This window comes from Anoplopoma fimbria, chromosome 23 (genome assembly GCF_027596085.1).
Source record: "Anoplopoma fimbria isolate UVic2021 breed Golden Eagle Sablefish chromosome 23, Afim_UVic_2022, whole genome shotgun sequence".
In the NCBI taxonomy this organism is placed as follows: domain Eukaryota; kingdom Metazoa; phylum Chordata; class Actinopteri; order Perciformes; family Anoplopomatidae; genus Anoplopoma; species Anoplopoma fimbria.
The window spans coordinates 11,107,810-11,134,241 of NC_072471.1; the positions used below are offsets into that span (position 1 = coordinate 11,107,810).

At 40.5% G+C, this 26,432-nt stretch overlaps 2 protein-coding genes across 2 annotated transcripts in view; one reads left to right on the forward strand and one right to left on the reverse strand.

Moving 5' to 3' along the window:
• gsap (gamma-secretase activating protein) overlaps positions 1 to 5,310 on the forward strand; it is a 28,422-nt gene extending 23,112 nt beyond the window's left edge. The window contains exons 29-32 of the mRNA XM_054624232.1: positions 1,050 to 1,111; positions 2,756 to 2,857; positions 3,632 to 3,728; positions 3,923 to 5,310. Coding sequence (XP_054480207.1) covers positions 1,050 to 1,111; positions 2,756 to 2,857; positions 3,632 to 3,728; positions 3,923 to 4,023 — 362 coding nt within the window. The 3' untranslated portion in view covers positions 4,024 to 5,310. The remainder of the gene's footprint in view (positions 1 to 1,049; positions 1,112 to 2,755; positions 2,858 to 3,631; positions 3,729 to 3,922) is intronic.
• A 1,972-nt stretch (positions 5,311 to 7,282) lies between these two features.
• Positions 7,283 to 26,432, reverse strand: part of ccdc146 (coiled-coil domain containing 146) — a 48,118-nt gene continuing 28,968 nt past the window's right edge. The window contains exons 13-24 of the mRNA XM_054625075.1: positions 25,425 to 25,517; positions 24,846 to 25,013; positions 24,080 to 24,168; positions 22,546 to 22,710; positions 22,166 to 22,241; positions 21,348 to 21,496; positions 21,014 to 21,242; positions 12,019 to 12,129; positions 11,703 to 11,840; positions 11,002 to 11,127; positions 9,436 to 9,558; positions 7,283 to 7,915 (exon numbers count right to left, since the gene is read on the reverse strand). Coding sequence (XP_054481050.1) covers positions 7,715 to 7,915; positions 9,436 to 9,558; positions 11,002 to 11,127; positions 11,703 to 11,840; positions 12,019 to 12,129; positions 21,014 to 21,242; positions 21,348 to 21,496; positions 22,166 to 22,241; positions 22,546 to 22,710; positions 24,080 to 24,168; positions 24,846 to 25,013; positions 25,425 to 25,517 — 1,668 coding nt within the window. The 3' untranslated portion in view covers positions 7,283 to 7,714. The remainder of the gene's footprint in view (positions 7,916 to 9,435; positions 9,559 to 11,001; positions 11,128 to 11,702; positions 11,841 to 12,018; positions 12,130 to 21,013; positions 21,243 to 21,347; positions 21,497 to 22,165; positions 22,242 to 22,545; positions 22,711 to 24,079; positions 24,169 to 24,845; positions 25,014 to 25,424; positions 25,518 to 26,432) is intronic.

A 26,432-nucleotide genomic window follows, 5' to 3' on the forward strand; every position in this document is an offset into this window, starting at 1 on the left:
GTATTGTTTCAAGGCTCAACCTTGGCACTGATATCAACAGAACCGAAATATCCTTGTCACGCTTGATCTTGTGGTTCACATGTTTCTCTCTCATGAAGAGAACAAGCTAAGATGAAAGATGATTTAAACGAGCGGGTCCAAATAGTTTCAAACTTCAAAGTGAGAGAAAAGGATGTTTGAGGACTTTGAAGTGAGAGGGTTCATGCGTCACTTCACCCCAGGGATAAATTAAATAAGTATATATCTTTTTAGATTTCTACTATTTTAATCCTGGACAGTTGGCTGCAGGTGTGGACTTTCTGCCTCATTACAAACACACACAAACCGTCTCATCTAGAATTTCTTAATCTAACCAGTCTGCATTAGCTCGGTCCGTTCCAAACTTCTGGACCTTATCTCGGATTCTATTTTCTGCAATTTATATAAATCAGGAAAACTGCTAAAACTACAAAAGAAAACAAATGTCAACTTGATTAGGAAAGATCCGGAGTTGACCAAAATCAGTAAAATTCATCCTCTTGGGATTATGAATGTCTGTACAAGACTATATGATAACCAATTCAGAAGTTGTTAAGATATTTCAGTCTGAACCAAAATGATGTACTGACCAACTGAACCACATTGCCATCCCGAGAGCGACTAAAAACCTCTGCTAGTGGAGGAATTCAGGACATTCTTGGGCAAAAAGACAATCAGCAGCTGCAGTAATGGTGCCACGTGTTGGACAGTATTGGTGAAGATCGGGATCATTTGTGAAGCCTTGTTTGCCAAAACATTTTCTGTTTTCTATAAAATAGAAATTTCTTCCTCTATTCTTGGAAATCCGCATGGGAAAAAGGTTTATATTAGTTATAGCAATCTTGGATTTTGTTGATTTTATTTGCATTTATTTTATGTGAAGTGTCTCCAGATAGAGAAAATAAAAACCCTTGAATCCAATATTTAATTTCAAAGGATATTGAGCAGTTAATTAAGATAGACAAGTATAAAGAAAATATGTGACATGGCATAATTTGTTCTCCTCTCTTCGTCTCTGTCTTTGTGTTTAGATTTGGACAACAGCGACGCCAACGAGCGACTGAAGTTCAGCATACTCAAGAGACTCCCTGAGGTACTTCTGTGTGGGTGTGTGTGTGGCCAAACATGAGGTTTTTATGCAGGGCAAGGAGTAATTTAGAGGAGTCGGCCATCCAAATACTGATATGTTTGAGTGTACAAACTTGCAACAAGGTTTAACATGAGGTTATTGTACTCCCATCTATTAGTTAGGGGGGAAGTTTTGATCTTTTCTTGAATGGTTCTCTCCCCAAACTTCCCATTCTGGTCCAATTAAGAGTTTGAAGTTATTTTGGTTCTCAACTCCCTCAAACCCCCCTCAAGCTAATCACAAAGCACATGTGTAACCGGCTGGTGTGTGTGTGTGTGTGTGTGTGTGTGTGTGTGTGTGTGTGTGTGTGTGTGTGTGTGTGTGTGTGTGTGTGTGTGTGTGTGTGTGTGTGTGTGTGTGTGTGTGTGTGTGTGTGTGTGTGTGTGTGTGTGTGTGTGTGTGTGTGCGTGTGTGTGTGTGTGTGTTTATGTGTCTCAAACCCTTGTGTAGCTTCCTTGTGTTCCTGTGTGGATAAAATATATTTCCTCTGTAGTTGTGTGTGCATGTGTGTACGTGTGTGTGTGTGCGTGTGTGTGTCTGTGTTCAGTCCGCATTGTGGTAAAAGGAATGTCGAGTGTTTAGTGTCTCTGCTCTGTTTCCTGCCCGTCAGACTTTTGTTGGGTGAGTTTGGCAGGCAGGAGAGATTTAGCAGGTACAACACACACACACACACACACACACACACACACACACACACACACACACACACACACACACACACACACACACACACACACACACACACACACACACAGCAGGTACAGGAGATGCTGGCAAAGTGTTGGACATTTATATCTCTTGGCTAAACCCAGCACCCACATAACTCCATTGAATTCTGGTAAACCTCATATTGTAATTCCCACTTATTAGCAAGAGATACACCAGCTCATCGCTAGTTCGCTCTTAGCGTTGTTATAATATAACTGAGTCCAGATTTAGACAAGATTTTAAGATTTACAGATATTTTCACCCAGGAAGTGCCAGGTGTAAAAGTTCCGTAGCTCACTGAATTAACTGATTAGATTGGCGTTAGCTTGCTAATATATAACTGAATACATACAATCATGTCAGGTTTATCTCACGACCCCTGTAGGGGATACTGACCTCAAGGTCACTGTACTTAAGAACCAAAACTGGCACAGACATGAAATTGTTAAGTGTTGATATCAAGGTATTTGTCTTAAAAAAATATTTCACAATGTTTAGGTTGGCCAATACTGCCCACGGCTATATCCCATCAATCCATTCTCACCTCAACATCTCGTTGTCAGTCACACCCGTAGTCTCTGGTTGCTTAAGTGTTATACATCAGCTGCTGTGTGCTTGCACAACACTGGAAAAAAAATGATTTCTCTGGAATCCGTCATTAGCAGTCAACTCCTCAATAATAGTCTTTGAGTTCCAAGTGGCGAAAGAGAAAGGGACAGATGTTCATTTGCTCCAGGGATTATTATTTTCTCATGACAACATGAGCTAAATGTCTAAAATGTAAACTATATTGTGTGTGTGTGTGTGTGTGTGTGTGTGTGTGTGTGTGTGTGTGTGTGTGTGTGTGTGTGTGTGTGTGTGTGTGTGTGTGTGTGTGTGTGTGTGTGTGTGTGTGTGTAGCCTATGGAGCAGAAGATCTACCATATGTGGGACCATCCTGTCAGCTCCGCTTCGATCTCCAGAGATTATGCCAGGACTCTGCTGGAGAAACACAACAACAAGGTAACACAGCACAGTGTGTCACACATGCTGCAGAGAGCGCATACCGATGCACACACTGAAAGCAGTGCAGACTAGCAGACACAACATTTGCTAATTAGCCATAAAACCCAAAGTACAGCTGAGGCTTGTGGGAATGCCATTAATTTTGCAGGTATTAGATCATGAACCACAGTATTGGATTAGCTAAAAGATGCCAAACATTAGCTGGATCCAGCTCCTCAGAATGTGAGGCTGCAGGGTTTTTCCTCTGTGTTATATCTTTGTAAATTCAAACTGTTTGGATTTTGGACTGTTGGCCGGACAAGACAAGCTTCTTGAAGGAATCCCCTTGGGCTCTGGAAACTTGTGATGGGCTATAATCACAAGTTTCTGACAAGGGATCCTTGCAGCTCTAAAAATGTTAACTCCAGAAAAAGAAAAGTGTCTATTTCTGCAATGTGACAGAAAAAAAAAAAGTCCTTTATCAAACGTGTTTAAACAGTGACCACAGCTGTACGGCTAACACATCATCCATCCACTTCACGACGCTATTGGCCGGTTTCCAGCCGGCTAATTGGCCAGCAGAGCCAGTGGCATTTCGTACAGTGACAGATAAGAATTTATGGCTGCCTAAAAATGTTTAACTTCAGCCAACCTTCATGCAGAAAAAGGAAACAAGTGAGTTAAGGTGACCAGTTTGGGGGGATTTGCTGCAGATTTATCTCGACTGTGTTCATCCTCAGCACCTGCAGAGCCCACGGTTGTTGTTTTTTGTTGTTTTGTCTTCCTCCTCAGGGATGTGCGTTCACCAGCAGAGACAAGCCGGGCTTCAGACCTGAGTTTCTGCCCCTTACCTACTTGGCAAAAATCCTCTCTGATATAGAAGAACAAGGTAGTGTATGTGTATGAGTGTGGGTGTGTATCCTGCCCGGTTTTAGATACGTGGAGAGGCCCTTTCGGGGATTAAGACAGAATGCGTGCGTTTATGTGCGTGTTTTGGAAGGAAGGAAGCGTGTGATTGTGTCTGGTGTTGTTTCCTCGATAGGACGCACAATCTCTCTCTAACTCCTCCTTCCTGTGTTGCAGCTCTGAACCCTTTCGAGGAGCAGGAGAACGTGGACGCCAGGTTCGTGGAGGAGACGGCTCTGAAACAGACACTAATACTGCTGGGCTTTGAAGAAAAATGAAGCGTGCGTTGGTGTGTGAGAGGGGCCCGGAGGATAAATAACGGGTGGATGGGTGGATGATGGAGGGACGGAGCGCGAGAAGTGAAAGATGGATGGAGAGATCGAAAGGCAGAGCGCTCATAAACAAGCTCTCAGTGCTTGATGAAGGATTGGGACGGGACGGAGGGGTAGATGGATGGAGATGCCCCGGAGAAGGAAAGATGGAGGGGAGCATGTGAGGCAGATTGGAAGAAATAGTCTCCACGTTTTTCCCTCATAAACATTGAGATGTGCAAAGGGACAATATGTACAGTACCAAACATTAATGCACAATAAGGAACAGTTAGAGCTTCAGTTGGGGGCTTAATTCAATTTGAGGGGAACTCGCTTTTTGAATATTTATTGAAAATCGATGACTGCAGGCAGCTATTTATATGAACTGTAGCAGCAACAGTTCTCTCCACAACTTCTCCATTTTCCCCTCATACAATTTATGAACATTGATGTCGAATACTGCAAACAGTATTTATAAATCAAACACTTGTTTCATCCTCCTGAGCTCTCTGTAATGCCGCTGCACCCCATCAACTTGATTACATGCTGACAGAAGCTCTATGGACAGAGTAGGTTGGTATGGTCGGTCTGTGGCTGCTGTACATTCAATCTGATATTAACTCTGAGTTATGCGCAATCTTTGATGCTGAAAGGGGGCTTAGTATAACTCAGTGAGGCGACCCGGCAGATTTAAAATGACAGCCCCAAGCAGATATTTAGGTGTTGTAAACTGAATGTACGCATTAGAATACCTTTCATAGGAAATAAACTGACTTACAAGACAACTGAGAGTGACTAAATCAGGCACATGTCTGAAATATGTAGAGGATTCACTGTTTGATGGCAAGAAACCTATGCTTCTGATTCTTTATTTCTGAGTAATACAGATGTTTTTCTACAAAACCCTGAGCCAAAAGTTTCTAATGTGATACATTGTCACTTAAAGAGTCTGTAACCATCTAAATGTTGATATAAAGGGAGACTATTAAACCTTTCAAAGACGAAAAAACACATTCTGGTTGAATTCTACTGACATGGTCTGGTATGACCTTTAGCTTATGAAGGATGAGAAGTTTTCGATACTCTGCTACATTTGGTAATAAAAAAAGAATAGATACCCAGCCCTACTACTGCTGGGTCAATCCATGAGAGGAAAACAGCAGACATCAATATCTTTATAGTTACTTTATTTATATAGCACATTGTATAATAAGTCTACAGAATGCCTTTCAAATGGAACAAAACAGTACAGGGTTAATGATGAGGCATTAAGAATAAAAGTTCACACACACATGCCCACACACTCTAACGTCTGGTTTGAATAAGGAGCCAGTGGACCTTCAGTCATGACTGAGCTCTTACAGTAAATGGAGAAATTCTTTGGTACTGGTGGTGGTGATGTGTGTCTGTGTGTGTGTGTGGCATGTGTGTGGCATGTGTTCATAATCCTTTTTATAGTGCCTGAATGTTGGCACCCTCTGAGACTCAATGCCGGAGATTATTTACATCTCATGTCGTTCTTTCATTTGAGAAATTACAACATTCCTCTGAAAAAAAAAAAGGGATTTCATAATCACCGTGTCTTATGTTTACACAAAGTAAGTTTGTAAAATGGATTGTACATAAAGAGATTTTTCTTTTTTCAAATTAAGTTTTTTTTATTATTTTTATTTTTCTTGAATTAGTAATAAGCTGTGTGGCACCAGCTAGGCATTGACTTTCTTTGTTTCCACTGAATTTCCTTTGAACCCTTACTAACCGAGTGCCAGTAACACTGTTGAGTTTTAAATAAAGTAGGAAATGATCTCAGCTGACAGGCAAATAGTTTGCAGCTTGACGGGATCTGTGCAGGAGGAAGTAAACTCTCAGATTCTCAAGAAGAATATAAGAGTTTTGGACGGACTCAGGGAAATAATCTCAGCATTAGTCATCATACACACCAATCACGCTTTTAAACAGGCTTGTTTTGCAATACCATCAGTGCCAAATTATTTAATCTTTTCTTGTTTTCTTTATTTTGATGGATACAACCTCAGTACACTCATCTCAGATCATCTCTCTTCTGGGGAATTCCTCTTTTAAACGTGAATAAATCACTCATTTCCCCTCCCTATTGCTTCCTCCAAACTCTGTTATGCAGTCAGTGTTATGTAGCCGGCTAATAAGCACAAACAGTCAGAGGCTTCGTTAATCCGACAGCTCTCACCATCAGCCGTCAATGGATGATCAAGCACACACACACACACACACACACACACACACACACACACACACACACACACACCTGTCCAGTGGTTAGCTAACACATTATGCAAACTAAGCTAACACCAGGGGTTACCAAAGTTATTTGTCTGGTGCAGGCCCACATCCCCATCAGATTAGTTGAAACTGTTTAACTATTATTTTTGGCTCTTAATTTCAATGTTTCTGCATTATCTTGTAATTTCAACTGTTTAGCTAACTGTTTTAGCTGTTTTGCTAGCTTGCTAATTAGTTTTAATGCGCCTGTTACAGCTGATTCATGCGTTCTGATTATTGTGACAAAAATGAACCCAAGATCAATCGCACCAATTTGGAAGTCTATTTGGAAGTTTATGTCCCTCTTAACACAAATTTGTGTAAATGACGATTTATATTCTTCCACATTGGTTGAGCTTCTCTTTAACAAAAATGCAGAAGCTCAGAAGTTGTGAATGACTGGTTCAGGCGGTAATGGCTTTGTCATTATCTTGGTTGACGAACACAAGCGTGCTTACAAGCTGCAAAACACGCACATGGACACCAAGACTACTTCCCCCCAAGCCAAGATCAGCAGATAGAACAACTTCCAGTCGTTTTGTACGAGCTTCAAAGGCTAATGACTTTGTTTCTGGTCACCAGTAACCATCTCTGAACTCCCCACCCCATTTAGAGCTCCAATTTTAGCCATTTTTTTTCTACTGACTCTTTTCCGACTGCCATCTCTTCATTTAAATTCTCCTCTCTTTTTGTCATCCTCTATGCTCTTTCATAGCCGGGTCTTCTTCTCTATATTTACATTTATCATTTCAGGCATTAGGCAGGCACTCTTAGCCTGGCTTAGTGCTTAAACCCATTGCAATTTATTCATCAGCTGCAAGATTACAAGTGTGCAGGATGAAAAGGCAACAAGTATAGTAAGAAATATTCCAGCATATCTAAAAAAAAAAATAGATGTTTAACCTTTAATAGAGAGGAAGACAAAAATGGTAAGAACAAAAGTAAATATATATTTGTTTTTTCATTGGAGGACATAATGTAACAATACACACATTTCATCTCCCAAATGTCCCCTGTTTTCCTTTCCACTCTCCTACAGTATTTTGTGTTACTTCAAGCAGGGCTGTAAACAGGCTATTGCCAGTAAATTTAAAAAAAAAGGCAACAAAATTACAACCAGATGCAGTCCACAAGTACACTCTCACATGACCAAACAGCAGTGGTATGCTGGAGACTGAGAACACAAACATACACGAGAAGCAGAGAGTGGGAGGAGAAGGAGAAGAGAGCGGCACTGGGAGTAAAAAGAGCAGATGCATCAATAAGTGTGTGATAGAAATGAGTCAAATCACTGAAATATATTTTTACTAATAAAAATTGTCCAACATCCACAGGTTTATGAGTACAGGCGTATTGTTTTCTATATCTCTAAGGGTTTGAGCGTTGGTTTGCGGATGTGTCTTATGTTGGCCCCTGGTTGGGAGGGTTTGAAGGGGGCCTGGGCTCCGTAGGGTTTAGGGAGAGGGAGCAAGTTGGTCTGGGGGACGTATGCGTTCGGACGGGTTTCCGCCGTGGTGTACTCTCCATTAGGCAGCTGGTTCCACTCCTCTTCTTCAGCAAGCTGCACACACACACACACACACACACACACACACACACACACACACACACACACACACACACACACACACACACACACAAACGAGGCAGTTTTAATATTTGATGCAAGACTCTATGACCTTGGTCTAAATAGTTAGAATTCCTGAATTTTAATCATGAAAATTGAATAATAAATTATTTTGTGGGGGATTTCAAGATGATGAAAAAGGCACAAAAAAAAAGTGGTGTGCATGAGCCAGGAATCGCAATCACTGATTAAAGTTTGATCCATTTTTTTCATATTAGCCTTTAAAGAGATTAGTGATATCAAAGATGCTCTGAGTTTGTAGACAGGAGATTGTATTGGAATAAAAAAATACCAAGACACAGAAAGCTGACTGACTGGTTATGATGCTCAGATGACTTTGACACACCAACAGGATGAGAAGAGCAAAATAACAACATCAAATAAAAGCTGCTTTTCTCAAAATACTTTTCTTTCTTTTATTTTGTGAACATGTAGAGTAAACAACTGGGTACTGTGGTTTTTAGTAAACATACTGTTTATACATATATATATATATATATATATATATCATAAAATGAGTGTTTTTGTCACTGACTGTTGCTGGCAAAATTGATGTGAACCCAACATGGATGATAGATCAATTTGTAACCATGGCTGCTTTCTGCTGAGAAAATAAAATAAAAATAAGTCCTATCTTTGACTTTCACCCCACAACAGCATGCAAATGAACTGTGCCTAAATCTCACTGAGACTTCAAAGAGCTGGCTATTTCCTCATGCATATGAACAGTTTATCCGCTGGCATGCGATCTAAGGACTGCACACAAAATAAGGAATAATGGCTTTGAATGCAACAAAAAAAAAAAAACAGCAGGATCTGCCAATAAATAAACAGGATAAAACATATTCTGCTTATCAGGGTTCACAAAACACATTTATATTTCAAGAAGAACCTTGAAATGCATGACAAATAATAAATCTACAAAAGCATAAATTATTAAATTGGAAACACACTAACATATCAGTTTCTGCAAGGGTTCTTCCTTTTTTATTTATTGTTTTGGCATTGGGCAGATAACTCTGGTGTCTTTTTTTGGGGCCTGTGGCTATCAGCTGAAATAAACTGGGTGAGGAAATATAGATCAGTATAACAACAGACTGGTTTCACAACTAATCCCTGTTTGTGTGCCTTTCTTGTGCAGACAGCCTCTAATTCTGTTTGTTTGCCAGTCTGCCCTTCTCACCCCGTGTTTGTGCCTGTGGTGAAACCGACCCTCCGTCCTGTCTCATCTCTGTCTGTGAAAAGTTTCTACTCACATCTCTGTCTGAGTCTGTGCATGTTCAGGTATACAGCAGCCCTTTTGTCCCTCAGAATCTTAATCGATTCGTGTCCCCGCTCCACTTCTTTTTTCTCTTTTGTCACTCTATCTTCTTTTCATGCCCCACAGTGCTTTAATCAATCCTCGACCAGTGATCGTTGTGTGTGTCTGTGTGTGTGTGTGTGTGTGTCTTTACCCTCACTCTCTCCTCTTTGTCCCTCTGTCTCCTCTTCTTGTCTCGGAGCATCCTCCTCCACTCCTTCTCTAACTCCGGGCATGGTGGCAGGCCCTGCTCCAGATGCCGCTGGCACCTGTCCATCTGGAAACACAGGGGCAGTGCGAGAGCCGTTTACTTTGTATTCCTGTCACTCGCCACTCTCCTGGCTCAATTCAATTCTAACAGTGCCCGAAAAACAGATGGTCGTATTACTGTCAGAATATGGGCACAGTTTCCCTTTTTCATTTTTCTACTTCTACTTGTGTCAGCGGCGCGCTGCAGGCGAACATCAGCTGCAGGGGTTCTTCAGGTTATTAAGAGCATCTAGTGAAACATTGAGAAGGCATTCGGGAAATCCTCTCATTTTAGAGTTTAATCTTCAAATGAGACAGAAAACAATGAGACTTTCTGTTCAAACCGGGGTCAGAATTTCAAAATTGTTTGCTTAAATGATGATTTGGTTGATTACAGGCAGAATGACTATTTGTCGGTTTCGGTTAGTAAACCCAACATTTAATATTGGCCGATCCTTCCTAGCTCAACTACACCAGAGGCACCTGTATCGCAATATTTGCGTTTTTTTCAGGCGAGTGTCGCCCATTTTTGTAGCTTCATCCTGGATGCGTGCTTACGATCTGGCACATTGTTACTACGTTTGTTATGGAGGTTGAAGCCAAGAAACAACAATGTGACAATAGAAATAAAGTTTAAACTTTAAGTACTGTAATGTCACATCAATGTTTTGGCCAATGACCAGATGCTTAAATGCGCCTCTGTAGTGCTAGCATGCCCATGAGCAACAGGATGTTGATCTCATTCAACAGAAAAACAGAAGAATATTACACACCTGCATGTCTCAATTGATAAGCAAAGACAATTCAGAGGTTGACTTACTGTTTTTTTCAACGCGGGTAGGAGCAGACAACTAGGTAGGTAAATTTGCTAGTTAATATTTCAGCTGATTAAGTTATGTGGCTTGAATGTCAACAACATTGGGTGTTTTCTTGGTTGCTATGGATATGGAATTTGCTCATTGGCTGCTGGTGCAAGGGTTTTTCATTTTCTAAAGATGAATGATGTTAACATGAATTATTTTGGCCACGATAATAGTGTAGTGAAAATCTGATATTGTGACAGCCCTGAATTCTCAAGACCTAACCTTTGTAAAAAACTTGCAAAGCTCACAGTGAATGCTCCCGGATGCGTTCATTGCATTAATTTGTTCATTCTTGCATTGTTTCTTATTCTTTTCATTGACATTTAATTTAACATGAACCCCTTGGAGTTTTCTTTTTGAAAATTATTAATGAATATTATTTGTCTCTGCGTTTGCCTTCTGATTTATTTTACTGTGCAAATGAGCAAAACAAATGGGTTCGAGGAGAACGATGGGACACAGTTAGAAATTACTCTTCTCCGATTGCGGTCAGTGGAGAGAGACAGGAACGATAAGAAAGAAGGAGTCTGAGGGGGGGAATGTTCATCCGAGATCACACTGTTGCTGGTGCCTGCTTGGAGCTGTGAGTGACTGGGACCACCTCTGACCTGGAGCTCTCTCTCTTTGATCTCTTGTTGGAGAGACAGAGCAACTGCTTGCTTCATGGAGAGTTCTGCGGAGACGGCCATCATGCGGTGGTTGGTGTCCACTATGTGAGTTCGGAGCTCGTTTAACTGGAGGCAGACAACACAAACACACACTCAGGTTAGCTGAATCTAAAACTGGTTCAACATGCTTTTAGACTAAATGGTTTGATAAACATAAGATACAAGTTGTGAAGCTAATTATTCAAAGTATCTGATTCGATTTAGATCTGTCTTCATGCAAAACGATGCAGTACATTACAATGCCGAAATCATCTCCATTCGTGTTATTATTACATGTTTTCCCAAGTTATGATAACCTTGTTCTTGAAGCTATTTATATGTCTATATACAGACAGCCAATGAGAGAGAAAGAGAGACGGAGTACAAGGAAACAGTAATGCTCAGTGAACTCCTTAATGCCCACTCTGCGTGCTCCTCACATGGACCGCACATGCTCCTCTAACAATGTGTGAGTGTGTTTGCGAGAGAGACACAAAAGGAAGTAGAAAAAACCGTAAAGTAATAATTGAATGATATAACAAGTGTTTTTGCATGTATGTGTTAATCTGAGCGTTTATATTCCATTTGTGTGTGTTTCTGTCTGTGTGTACATCGGCTAAGCCTCGTCTCTTGTCGGTGTGCTAGTGGATCATGTTGTCTACCTTCTTTGCCAGCGAGAGTCTGTCCTGGTGGCAGTTCTCAGCCTGATCGCTGAGCGGCCTCGAGAGCCGGGTCACCTGGTCCACGAGGAGTTCTTTTTCCAGCGAATGCCTCTCGAGTTCTGCTAGAGTCACCTCCAGCTAAATGCACAGGGACACTATGATTATGGCTTTTGTTCATGAACTTGTGTCGTCATAAAAAAGAAGAAAAAATCAGGAAAATAGGACCATAATTCATTAAGTAGATACCATCATTGCAAAACAAAATGCTCATATGCAATATGTGCACACACATAAAACACCTTGTAATGTTGTGTACCTGCTCGATCTTCTTGACCAGTTCTGCAGTTGACAGGTCTTTGCCTTTTAGTTCTTTGTAACCGACAGTCCGATTGAGACCTTCGAGTGTCTTGTCTCTGGCTTCTGACAACTGAGAGACACAGAGAGAATGGGAGACAAAAACAAGACGATAAGTTGGCACTGTAAGTCACACTGCATGTATAATATAGGCATACACTATCAGCAAAACTGTAGTCATTATGTCACTGTCATTGCGGTCTAGTAATGAAAAAAATAATACAGTAATTTCCCACAAGAGCACACTTCACACAAGTGAGTAAGAAAACAACAACTTGAAATGCAACCAATCTAGAGTAAGTCAGCTACTGTCTGTGTTTCCAGTGCCTTGTCCTTAAGATCCTAATGCACAGGCGATTAAAAAAAACAAAACGCTGAAGACATTTCTCAGTGAAATGTAGTGCCTTTATGGGAGCTACTTCAGACAAGTCACTGGTAAAGTCTGATTAAAGAAACCAAAATCTAAAACGCCACCGGATCGCTCTAAGGAACCGTTTATAATTTAAAATATTCTGACATCCCTTAAAACAGCATAAATGAAAGGAGAGGTTATGATTCACCAAAAAATAAAAAGGAAGATTAATTAAAATAGCGTAGAAAGACAAAAGGCAGGTAGGAGGACAAGAGATGACATAAAATTAAGTGAGGGGACAGAGGCAGATTTTTAAATTCAGGCCCTTAGCCAACACTCTTATTCTGAAACTAGTGATTGAAGGGTTGAAAGTGTGATATGTAATGCTGACATGATTTATTGATTGAAAGTTAAGATGAATGACAGAAAAAGAACATCTAATACATTAATTAAAAGATATCCTGTGGAGTTTTTGATCTTGGTAGCGCTTTGGACCAGTCTTTTAATGATATTGTATCTGAAAGGACAGTGTGCACAAACGTATGTTGTTTGTTGAGGCTTTGTTAAAACACAATACAACCCTTAGTTTAAATTCTAGTAGAGTTCTCAAAGTTTTGAAAGATACCAAATATGTCAGGCTGAATTTTGGGAAAAATCCGGTTAAAATGCACAAGACGTCTAGACCATTTCCATTTGATGGAATGGTGCAGTCGAAAAAAACATTGCTGTCTTGTGTATACAGCTCATACAGTAAGAGTTTGCTGGTACTTAGAGGGGAAATGAAAAGAGGGTTAATTTAATAAACTGCTTGCTTTGACCAAAAGTTCAAAACCCAGATTTAATAGTCTGAGAGGAGGATATGGACTCATAGCTGCACCTGAATTCACCTGTCAGTCTGTTTTAATGCAGAGCACTCGAATTATAATATCCACTATTTCACATAGATTAGAGAGACAAAGACTTATATAAGGAGATGGAAATGAGCAATTATAAAGTAGCTGTAGTATGCCAAAAGGGAAGTTAAAGCAAATGCCCAATGGCCCCATTACAGCGAAATAAAGTTAGTCTATATATATAAAAACATATGAAGCTGAGAAGATCAAGGAAAGATGACAGGGACTGTAAAAAAGACGTCAGCAGAAAATAGAAAAGACATAAAAAAATAAATAAAAAAAATCAGATGACAGAAAAGCGAGAGAGAAGACTTGAGAAAAATATGAATAGAAGCCTGGAGAGAAAGAGACATATATATAGAAGTGAAGAAGAAGTGAGTGGACAGACAGCAGAGAGTGAGGAGAGGCAGTCGAGGAGCAAACGGCGTGCGGAAAAATGTTGTACGCAGGGGTCTGACCTGCCGTGACCTGGCTTATGAAACAGCAGCTTCTCTCCACTCAACCATGCGGCGTGTGTACGTGCACGCCCCTGTGCATGTCTACGTGCGCGCATCTAATGTGAGAAAATTGTGTGTCAGACTTGAAAGACGGCGCGGAACAAAGTGATGATTCCCATTCTCCCTCCCTTTCATGGAAGAGATTAATGAAGCCCCTTGCAAACAGACAGTGAGTCTGATTAAAACTGACTCCAGTGTTCAGTGCTCCCTCAATGTCATATGACCCAAGTTTTAATTTATTAGTGTGACTGTCATGTGATTAACTGAGTGTGTTTGTCAAGTTACAGATGCTCCGAGAGGGCGGACGGCATCGACAGTAAGCATCTGATGGACTTTAAAGTAGAGACGAGAGCGGAGCAGATGGACACGGAGAGACTGATGAAAGGCTGACAGATATAGGAAGATAAAGTGAAGAAGAGCAAAAGGAGAGACAGCATGAAGTCCAGAGTGACGAAAGGAGGGAGAGATCGGATGTGAAAGCAGACATGGAAGACGGAATCAGAGGCAGACAGGAGATGCAGAGAAACAGGAATTGGGGCTTACCAACAGGGACCAGGGTTATCTGTAGTTCTAACACAGTATATGGATTTGACTACAAAACCTTGTTCACGGTGCAAGGAGTTGAATGCATGATTAAAACATATGAAAACTAAATGATCATACTCACACCTTTTTGTGTTAGGAAATATGTAATAATGCAGCTACAGGCAGATAGAACAGTTTTTGGACATTTGTAGAAACAGTGCCAAAGCTTCAAGCCTAGACTCACTATTTCCTTAACAAAGTCGGAATGCTGGATTTTAAGTGATATTACAAACTATTTTTATAGTGTCTATCCACAGATATTTCTTAAATCAAATTACCAGTACTAACATTATCAAATTCATGCCTTCAGAATACTAACTTCCATTTCTTCTTTTGGTATTTACAGCTGAGAAATCAGCATATCAATCCTTGATGTTTGTGTTGACTTGTGTACTGATTTGGTCGGCCGGCAAACTGCCATGGAACATTTGAAGAATGAATATTCAGTGCAAAGAAACCTCACAAATTTTGAGAGGTTTTAATGTATTCCTAAGCTGTAAATGAAGATGAACTTTTCACACTGCTTTACAATCTGCAATAACCCATCTGTGTGTGCCCACTCCTCACTTCTGAGACCGACTGATTCGCGTCCCACCCTCATTCGTAAGCACTTCGAGCCATTTAAATGCTCCATGATGGATGGGATACAGCTCGTCTCTGTCACTGTCCTTCTCCTCTTTTCAATCCCTTTCTGTCTCTGTGTAGTGCCCTCGCTGTTAACATTTTCTATACCCGTCCTCCTCCCTCTATTCGTTTGCGCTGATGTTTGTCTTTCTCTTTGTATTCATTTGTCTCTGTGTCAGTGCCTCTGTTCTGCCTGCCCGCCTCTCTGTTTTCTTCATCTGACTGTCACAAATAATTGCTGCTTTCTTGGCTCGTGAATGCTGTAAAGCATTCTACGTGCGCGTGACAGCATCCACGCACAATACAATTTGCATATGATCTGCATAATTTCCGCTCAGTTAGTGGTTTAGCATGATGGCTTAAAAAGCCAGATAATTGATGGCACACTGCATGCCTAACAGTATAATAATAAAGATAAATAATTACCTTATTTACAAACCACTTCCCAAAATTAGGTTACAAAGTTCCTCGCAATTAAAAGGGATAAAAGACAAAAGGACAGATCAGTAACGCAGAAAGGTCGGGAAAGTAAAACACGGGTAAAATCATAATAAGGTTATGTAAGGTTAATTGGCAGAACATGTGAGCAGAGGAGCTGAACTGAAGCTTTCATAATCCCCGAAATGAGGAATAAATTATTATTAATTTAAAAATGTGCATTTTAACTTGGCTTCTACATAAATATTTGACAGAAGGTCACATAATATCAGAAACACACGTACTATTAGTGTATTAGTCAAACAAAACAAAAAAGTAATTTTCCTCTGGAGGACAACCAAGTCAGCTGTTGTTTATCCTTTCAGTGAGAGTACACTATGCAGCGGGGTGGATTCTTTGGGCTAAGTGTTGGGAGGGACATTCACAACCTTTCCAAACACATGCTCTAAAACATACAAACAAGCTTTTATGATTAATAAAAACATCAATAAAAGCAGAAAACGCAAAAAAAGACCGTCAGATAAGGCAACTGGGATAAAAAAAGAAAAAGAGATATCAAAAGTTGAGAGGTGTAAATTATCTTGGTAAAGAAGAGATTTGGAGTATGATACTGGCTGTGCAGGCCTGAATTCCTCAGGGAAATCACTCCTCAGCCTTGAAGACCTCTGACAACAAAAGCCCTGACTTTAGCTCTCTAACTGGGATGCAGGAATAGTTATAAAGTACTGTTCCTGCCTGCAGAGGAGCTCAGGCTCCATCAGGCTCATAAGACATTAAGAGAAAGATGACTCGGGGCCAGACTGCATGACCTTAAGTGATTGTATATGATTTGGAGCTATAACCCCAACAGAGGGTATTAGCAACCAAAGTGTACGATGTGGTAATAAAAAACAGCATTTCCTTTTGTCTGCAAGCCAGTGCAAAAATTCCTTTAGAGATCTGCTTCGAGAATCTGTAGCAGAACTAATTTACTGGTGGTCCAACAAAAAATATGTTATCAATGGACTGTTCTTGTGACTACGTTTGGTATACCGCCTAACTTTTCTGAAGACAAGCCCGAGTACGCTCCACGGCAGTTAGGCAGCAGTTTGAAGAGAAGCCAGATCGAAGTCAGTTACCGAATGACTTTCAAGGGTTGTAGAGTGGAGTTTTAATAAAACTACTCAATTAGAACAGTCAAGTAACTCCATTATCAGCATTTTCATTGCCCTGCTTGCCTTTCCTACTTCATCTCCACCTGTCTAACTTAAAATGGCCCTATTATGCTTTTCCACTTTTTTCCTCTCCTTTAGCATGTTATATACTGTATATATGTTTGTACATGTAAAAGTTCCGTAGAGTGTAAAACCAGAAGTCCACGCCTAAAAGGAGTTACCCTCCCCCTCAGAAGCTCCTGAGCTGCCTGAAACGGCCCCATTGAATTCTCTCCTTCACTTCCGTAACTTTATGAGGTCATAATGTTACGGAATTGACGTAAAACTCCTTCCGGCTAGTTTGGCCCGCCCTCAAACAACAAAAGAGAGGGACGGAGCTGGAGCTCCGGGGAAGAGTTTTTTTAAATGTGAGACGTTGACCAATCACAAGAGAGCGGGGGCTAGCTGACCAATCAGAGCAGACTTTGCTTTCTGGAGGGAGGAGCAAGCGCTACAACGGAACATTTCAGAGAGAGGGTGAGAAGAGGTGCTGCAGGACAGCCAGAATGAGAAAAACAGGCGGATTATGAGCACGAACACATGTAAACATGTTTTAAGTGTAACTTGAAATAAAAATATGCACCCGGAAAATAGCATAATAGGCCCTGTTTAAGTCTCTCACATACAACACGGTCACTTGCACACGTATCAACGGATGATTCACGGTGGGTTTCCCCATGTTAATGAGTTCAAGACAGGTTAGACAAAGATTTAAGAGAGGGACAAACAAACAGTATGAGTCACTGCCGTAGGGACAGTGCAGCATGACATCAGCCTCGCCCCATTATAAATCCTACTCCATTACTGACTGTGTGTGTGCTCTATAAATACCTCTCTGTTGGTGATATTATGTGTGCATGTGACTTTGTACAACAGAAGGTAAAGCTAGTCATTAGAGCCCTGTCGAACAATATTCAGATGTTGCTGCAAGGGGTATCATCACCATTTCACAAACAATGCACCGATCTCGGCGTGTGCGCCCATGCGTGTGCACCTGTATGTGTGTTGGGGGTGTCGGCATGCGGGCGACACATAAACAAGCAGTAAATTCAGATTCCAACACCAACCTCTGTTTACTTTGCAGCAATTAAAATTCCTCTGAGCAAATGAAAGCCTCAGAGTATATTGAACTTCAATAGACTCACAGATGGCCCGATCTATCTTTGTCAAAATTCCCCATCAAAGGGAGGGGGTGGGGGAGTGGTCCGTCTGCAATGAGCAGATAAACTGGTCACAGATGAATACAAATACACAATATGTATAATAAATCGACAGCAAGGCAGTTGCATGGAAATTGAATTCGCGTATAGAATGAATTCGCGAGGAGGTTGAATTGATTCAGCGAGCCTCCTGCAATAGGAGAAACCCCTCCGATTCGTTTTTTTGTACCCAGTGGAGCTGGAAAAAAATTGTTACGTAGAAAATGATTTGCAAGAAGGAGAGGGAGAGATATGGAATGAGTGGATGGATGAACGAACAGATTCACTAATCAGGGATGTAACTGTTGATTGTTAAGAGAGTTCCAGAAGTTTCATGTGTGTCCAAACAAGACTAAGAGTCTGCAGCCAGGCAAGTATGTTGACACGCCGATGTTTAGCAAAATGTAAGCCATCTTAGTATAGTTTGCCAATATGCTAACATTTACTAATCAGCACAAAACTCATGGTACAGCTGAGCTATCATCAGGGATCACAAATGTTAACAAGGATGTCTGTACCAAATTTTATGGCAACCAATCAAATATTCTTTGAGATATTTCACTCAAAACCACTGATAGAGGACAAGTGGAACGATCATCAAAGTCAGTAGGATTTATCCTCTGGGGATCATGAATCCCTGAGCAAAATTTCGTGGCAATCAGCCCATTAGCTCATGAGATATCTCAGTCAGGACCAAGGTGATCATAGAGTCATCATAGAGCGATAGTCATTGTCATGCTGCTAGCATTACTACAAAGGACAGATGGAAGGAATGTGCTGTATTTACAGCCAAACGCAAGGTCAGTCAGCAGTCGGAAAAAAATATGTGAAAAGGGAAGGTGAGGTTGGAAGGGACTTGCTAGTAAAATAAAAAGTTTCTTCCAACGAAACTAAAACCCAGAGGATGCCTCGAGGGGAACCATAATGGAAAGATGGTCGGATAAATAAAATAACTATGACCGAAACGACAGAAAAGAAGAGTGAAAGAAAAAAGGATGTCACTGACGAGGCCCGTTGTAGCAAACGATAAACAGCAGAAGGAGCAAACAGATGGAGAAAAAGGGAGAGGGAAAAGCAGCACATGGGGAAGTCTGTTCCAACACTGCGTTCATCCAAAAGAGCACAAGACTCAGATGAGATAAGTCTGGTCCAGCACAAAGTCAAAAAACAGTCACTGATCCAGAGCAGAAACACACCCAATCCCACGACACCAGGGGAAACAGTGTGTGTGTGTGTGTGTGTGTGCCTCTCTCAGATTTAATAATAATAATAATAATCAATCCTTTATTAGTCCCACAATGGGGATTTCTCTCCTTCTATGCATCTGTCACTCTCAATATCGCAAAGCTGCTTGTATTTTTATGTCATTTATTCATGTGCGTCTCACTCTGTGACTGTGGAACTCGTGCAGTGTGTGGTTGTTTGGGCTTGTCCCTCTTGGTTTGGATCTTCATCTCCGTTCTGCATGTCTGTCTATAGAGTTTATTTAGCAAAATAACTGCTACTGTCTTTGTTCAAACTTCTGAGAACGTTCAAACACAGTCAGTTCACCTGAAAAAAAAAATGGAGTCGGAGGACCGGCTTCGAAAAGCGAGGCTATGAATTGACCACTTTTGATGAGTGTTCAAAGACAGCTTGGAGACGTACGGTAATGGTGTGCGAACGGAAAAAAAACAATACAATCTCACACATTTTGCATTTCTTACTGTTGCAGTAGGTTTGTGAGGAGTCTAGAGAGTCCTTGGAGAGAGTAAATCAAATTCATCTGGATTATGGTCAACAGAAATATACTTTTGCTTATATTCACTGTTAGCAAAGTAGAATATAAACATTGAGTCTGTTCATTATATGAAAAAGGAAGACCTCCAACACAGTACACAGAAAGTACTTCAAAAACAGAGATCTGCTCATTAGTGTTGCTCTCTAGTGAATCTTCTGGTGTCTGCATGTTTCAAGTATTGTCTTAATGAGTTTGTACCTAGCTGTTCTTTTTGGAGTTCCCCTAACCTGACAAAGATAAACATTAAGTTGAATAATAGTCTGCAACGCCCGAGACACATGCAACTCCCTTACACACACACACAATCACCATCCTCCTAAGATCCTATGAGGACTCCCACTGACATCTCATACTTTTCTTAAAGTATTGTTTTTTTTACAAGGAACACACACACACACACACACACACACACACACACACACACACACACACACACACACACACACACACACACACACACACACACACACACACACACACACACACACACACACACACACACTATACAATATCCTGCACATAATTTGCCAGAAGATTTCCAAAGAACATCTTGCAGACACACACAGTCTGTATTTTTCAGTGCAACTTTGATCATCTGATCACGCCAGGAAGAACTAATTGCCTGACTGCTTCCAAATAGGATTTTGAATCCACTGAGCTCAACCACATCATGATGTAGTCAAGCTGTGACTGGACACTGGGGAAATGTGGACGGCTGAATACTGAAGGCAAAATCTGCACAGATATATGGATGTATGAGCAAATGCACTCTAGACAAGCTGTAGGGATCCTACAAAAACACGCTGCTATGTGCAATGCTCATCCAATACAATGAAAAACCTTGGAGGAGGACCTCTGTCTAGCTCTGGCTCTTGCAAAAAAGAAGGAGCACAAAACTGTTCAGTACCACAGTGCAACAGTACCACAGTGTACCGTTGCTGTAATAAAAGTAACTATACAGCAGGCCCCTTTTCACAGCAGACCATAGTTGAAATTTAATGTTTAAAAAACAGAAAGTGTTTTTTAATTTTTGTTCGTTGGCAAGGACTGAGAGAAGACAGACAAAGAAGAAGTTGGCATTGGGAGACTCACTGGGACACTGTCATCACTGTTGGCACAACAGTAATACAAATAAAGAATGATTTCCAAGAAAACATGTCTATTACTCATCACCAGGAATTTCAACTGTATACCAAGTACACAACTTTCTGCCCTGCAACTTTTCCATGTAACTAGTTTGCAGTTATGAAAGTTTACCGAATTTGTTTTTTGACAATGTTCTATCAGTATGGAACTACAGATTTATTTTGTTTTGGCTAAGTATCTGTTAATACATGTGTAAGGATATGTATTAATGTCTCAGTTTAATGTTGGTATACATGCATACTTTCCCCACCTCAATCTGCAGCATGGTGATCTCTCCCTCCAACCTTCTCTTGAGGGGCACCTCCTTCTTCTTCAGGTCTATCTGTCTCTTCTCCTCATTAATCTCCAACTGTAAATCTCTCATCTCCTTTTCCAGTGTCTCCAGTGTCATGTTGCCATTAGTAATGGCTGCCTCCTGGATGTTCACCTTTTCATAGTAATTGAATAACGCCTCGTCGTGCTCCAGGAGCTGGATGCCACTGTAAGCGACACATACCAAGGGATATATACATTATTTGACGTTTGCAGTTAAGATCCTGTACTTAAATTCGGGGAGTTATGTAAGCTCCAAATCATGAACATACAGAAAATTGCGACGCTGTATGGCCGTTTCATGATTCTTGTTTATTTCCAGAAGTGCCTGCTCCTGGAGGTTGACCGTTTGTGTGAGTTTCATCAACTCCAGCTGGTTGTCTTCATACTCCCGACTGACCTGACGGTGCTTCCAGACAACCTAGAAGATGGTAAGAAAAAAATTAAAAAAGAACGTGATATATATTACTAGAGCCATAAGAGGGCCCTTAGTGTTGATGTACGATACTTTTGAATTTAATTCTGATTGATTAAACTTGTTCTACACACATCTGACTCATAAAACTGTTATCAATACGAATACAAAAAATGAAGGAAAATACATTTTGAAAAGCACATAGACTCCATTTGTTATTCTTTAAAGAGAAAATAGTTTGGAGGCATGTTTTTTTATTTTTAATGCAATGGATTGCATTCCCATGACATTAAAATAACTTCTACAGAAGACAGCATAAATGTTCACAAACTGTTGTAAACTATAAACTGTGTACAGCTTACTATTTAAGAGTCTTATGAAACAAACAGGGATAAATACCATGGAAACTGAATGTGGGTTTGCCTCCTTAACATTTCTAGAAGGGCTCTTAAATCTTGTTTAAGACAACAGAGCTGAGCTCAATAAAAACAACCCAACAACAGCTTTGACTCTGTATCTCTGTGTATCTCTGTTCCACCCTTAGATCATGTTATTATAAATAACATATCAATTAACATAATTCAACTGCCAGATTTGTGAAACTAGCTCACGGCAAAGTAGACCAACAGTGTGTTTTCACTGGTCTCATCTCTGTGTTTGTGTGTGTGCCTGGACCTTGGAGATGTCATTTTGCAGTTTGTCCCTTATTTTGGAGCTATTAGAGATCTTCATACGGGCCTTTGTGAGAGATCTGGAACAGACACACGTAAGCGCACACACACAAAGAAAAATATCAGAAATAGTACACACAATAAAAGAGCTGCAGATATAGCTTCACTGATGAATACCAACAAATGCACTGGTCAAGAAAAGTGCTAATAATGTGGTCCTAACAAACTGATCATCATAACCTTATGACCTTTACAGACACAGCATTTGTTGCATGGCCATTAGGAGTATCTTATTACGGATTCCTGTGCCTTCTTTTCTGTGATAATATGTATATTTCTACTGGACCAACATCGACCCTTCCTCTACACAACACATGTACACACCGGTCTTTGTTGATGACAATGGTGCGTTGGATCTCAGTCTCATTTTCCAGCACTTTGACCTGCTCCGTCATCTCTGTGATTGTCTGTGAGGCGATCTGCTTCAGTTTGACGTACTTATTCTTCTCTTCCGTGATCATGTTGCACAGCTTACAGTACTGTAAAACTCTAGGGGGAAAAAAAACAAAAACTGATTAGCAATGAGCTAATTGTTCTTCTGGATTACAATACCTGGCTCCAATCCAGAGCAGGATTTTAACATTCGTTTATGCCAGTGACAGCTGTAAAACACATTTAGTTTTTTCTCTTTGTGTAGCATCTTTATATCTACTGTTGGATTTATATCCCTAGCTAAATTGTCAAAAGCTGACTCAACTGACTCAAGGCAGCAGTGGCTTAATCCGTGGGGACCGATGGGTCGCCGGTTCAAACCTGTTTATGGACTATGGACTGACAGCTGGAGAGTGGCCAGTTTGCCTCCTAAACTGCTCTAGCCCTGTATAGTGGCTGCCCATTGCTCCTAATGCTGGGATGGCTTAAATGCAGAGACTGACTTTCACTACATTGTGCCATGTATGATTGTGTGTGATAATAAATGTTGATTTGATTTGATGTTACCCAGATATCAACATGGTCTACTTTATGGGCTTTAGGTCTAGGTTAGTGCTTTAAATAAAGTCTATGTGGACAAAAATGTGACTGCCATACTCATTATGGTGCCATCTTAATATCAATTCAACTGTTAGAATCTCATCCAAAGTATGGTAAACGTAGCAAAAAGTAATATTCATGTTCATCACAAATGATCAGTGAATCAAAAACAGAACTAAAGTCTCATGCAGTATGACATTTCATTAAATTTCTATTTGTCATTCATGTAAGACACGGGAGTCGTGAACAGTGACTGCTAAATACGAGAACTTTTTTTGTCAAACAACTACAGAGAAGGAAAGCCCAATATTTCATTATCATCCTGCCCTGTTTTTGCTCCACTAGATGCAGTTTGCAGGGCGGATCCATATCAGACTGTAGTCTGCCATCGTGAACTAATTGAATGTAGAGACAGTCGTCTGTTGTTCTGGGTGGTGCCAAATGCATTAGACTGTGTCTGAACACTGAAGTATGACCAATTAGTAAGTTAGGGTTTTCTACCCCGACAACATGTGCAGATGTCTGAATTAATTGTGATCCCAGCTGTTGCTCAGATTAGAGGAGCCAAACAAATATCCAGGGATTCAGTTATCAGCCACATCAATATACTGTGGGAAGTAAATTTGCTCCACAATCTGATCGCAAAGACCATGGACATATTGTACTGGTACTACATGACCCTGGATGCAGGAACACCATTCCTACCACTCATAGGTGGATAATGAGACAATGGGCCCCCGAACGCAGACATGCACCACCTCTCGACTAAGACACCCAAACTTTATAGTTGTTCAGCCGCTTTTTGTGGCCATTTTTTCTTTTGCAGTTGTTTTTTGCATCTCTTTGGGTTTGACAATGAAATTAGAAGAGGAAACAACAGTGACACCTGCGCTGCAGCATAGTGTTCAGCTTGTTGTGGTCCATGATGATGAGGTCTTTTTCTCGCAGCTCCTGCTGGATGTGCTGGTTCAGCTGCTGTAGATAGAGTTACAGAGGTAAAACCACAGTCTCATCACTTCTGTGTGGGTGTGTTTACGTGTGTGTGTGTGTGTGCGCTCACAAACATCAACCCTTCAAATCAGATTTGTGATTGTACATTTTTCCAGTACAACAGCTTCTCTTCTGACACTTTGAAGACATAAAAAAAGCATAGCTGGTTTAGTGATCAGATCAGAGTTTTCTGATTTCATTGATTTTATTTTGGAGCTAATTCGTGTCATTACCTGCTAATCAGGTAGGAGATAAACTGTAGTTACCATGGTGATACTGTTTTGGAAAAGCAGCTAGTTTTATTCAGCAGACAGGAAAAATGACTAAGCAATAATAAGTAATTTCTCCAAAGAAAAACTTGAACTCTTCAATTTTGCAGAACTTAAATTGCCTAGTCTCTCTCTTTTCAAATCATCCTAAAATTATCACATCGTAGTGACAGTAATATTGTAAGGTCAGTAGAGACATTTACACTCTTTGAAATTGTGTTTTTGTCATTTTGGGTCACTTTATTCAAAACATTTGAACCTACATTTAGTTCCCCTTTGATGTGTTTGACACATCGGGGTGAAAAAGGCATGGCAGTGTCTGCGAAAGTTATCAAAAGGCACTAATGATGACATTAAAACCTAGTTTAAATAGTGTGTGTGTTTGAATTGCACCTCAGCTCTAAGCAGTTCCCGGTGTTTCTGGCCCCTCTCTTCCACTTTGATCTGTGTCAGACATCGCAGGTTATGGATTTCTTCTCGGAGGCAGTTTGACTCCCTCAGCATCCCCTGAATCACCCCATACTGCTGCATCTTCTGGCTCTCCTCCTCAGCTACTGATAGCTGGTTGAGAACACATTTTACATTGATTTCAGCTGAAAAATCCCACAATTCGACTGCAATTGAAGGGTTACTGATAGCAGAATGGGAAAGCAAAGTGGACTGAAAGTCCTTTACTACAAGGAAGATAGATATTAAAACTTTTTCCGTTTAAAGTTTGGACCTTTCCCCAAAGGGATCATTAAAGTTTTGCCTTAAAATGTGACATAGTGCAAGATAGAATTGCAATGGGAAATTAAATTTTGCCTTTTAACTCTGAGAAATATACAACTGAGTAGTCAACACTTTGCTATCACTGTTAATAATAAATGATAGGCTCTACAAAGATAGATTTATTAGAGGGCTGCTGAAGATAATTGCATTCCATTTTACAGCTGCTAATGATAATGTGTCCACCCACGCATGTTGTCCCACCTGCTTTTCAAAGCTGCCTCTGAGAGCATCCACCTCTTTCTGGAGCTCCATCCTTTTCTGAATACTGGCCTCTTGTTTGGGAACAGCATCCAACTAGAAATTCAAGTCAGAATCAAAAGTCTGTTCAAATTTCCAGTGTGCAAGCAGAGCATACATGTGGTGTATGTCAGACCCTGAATCTTAGTAAAAACATAAAAATGTATTATCGTTTGCTTCTCGGTTGTACATTTGTCCATTAGCCTTAACATAGTGGGGAAGAAAAGACCATGAGGGTCCAGTGCAAAATTACCAAACTTCAAATCTAATTCAGTGAGTGCATATTTTATCCCACATTAAACATTCATTGCAGTATAATTAATACTATATATCAGAGTTTTTCTGGGCCTTTCTGATAGCTATTGGAGCCAGTGACACTTGACTATTTAAAAATGAATGTCTTAAGGCGTTAGGATTGCCCCTCTCTGCAGGGTTTCCAGGACTCCTGTTGAGTGGTATGAGCTACACCGCTCCATATTTAAAATGTGTTAGTCCCTAGAAGTAGAAAGTAGCAGACCTAATCAGCGAGTTCAAAGCTGGGGTAGTGAGTATATTTCTGGAATCATTGGCAAAAAAATCCACAATAACTTTTCAGAATATTTAAATTCAAGTGGTTTGAGAGAAAACTAGATTTCAGCAGCTTCTCTTTGCTATGTTTTCAGGCTTTAGGAAATTTAGCCTGTGACCATAGATTTGGTCACGGGTCATTTCAGAGAGATGGTGTTAGTATTGGATGTTCTATAAATACATGTGCATGCACATCTCTTTGGTGAAAGCCTAATTTAACGGCAGAATATCCTGCAGGAAAAGTTGCCATTCCAGGGAACCAAAAAGGAAGACATACTTATCAAAAAGAGAGACAATATCAGCGAAGCGTTTAAAAAAGAATGGAGATAAAAGGTTGCTCATAGTTTAGCTGCCCCCCATGAGCTAGCATCAAAGGTAGCGTAATGATAGTTTAGCCTGCAGCAT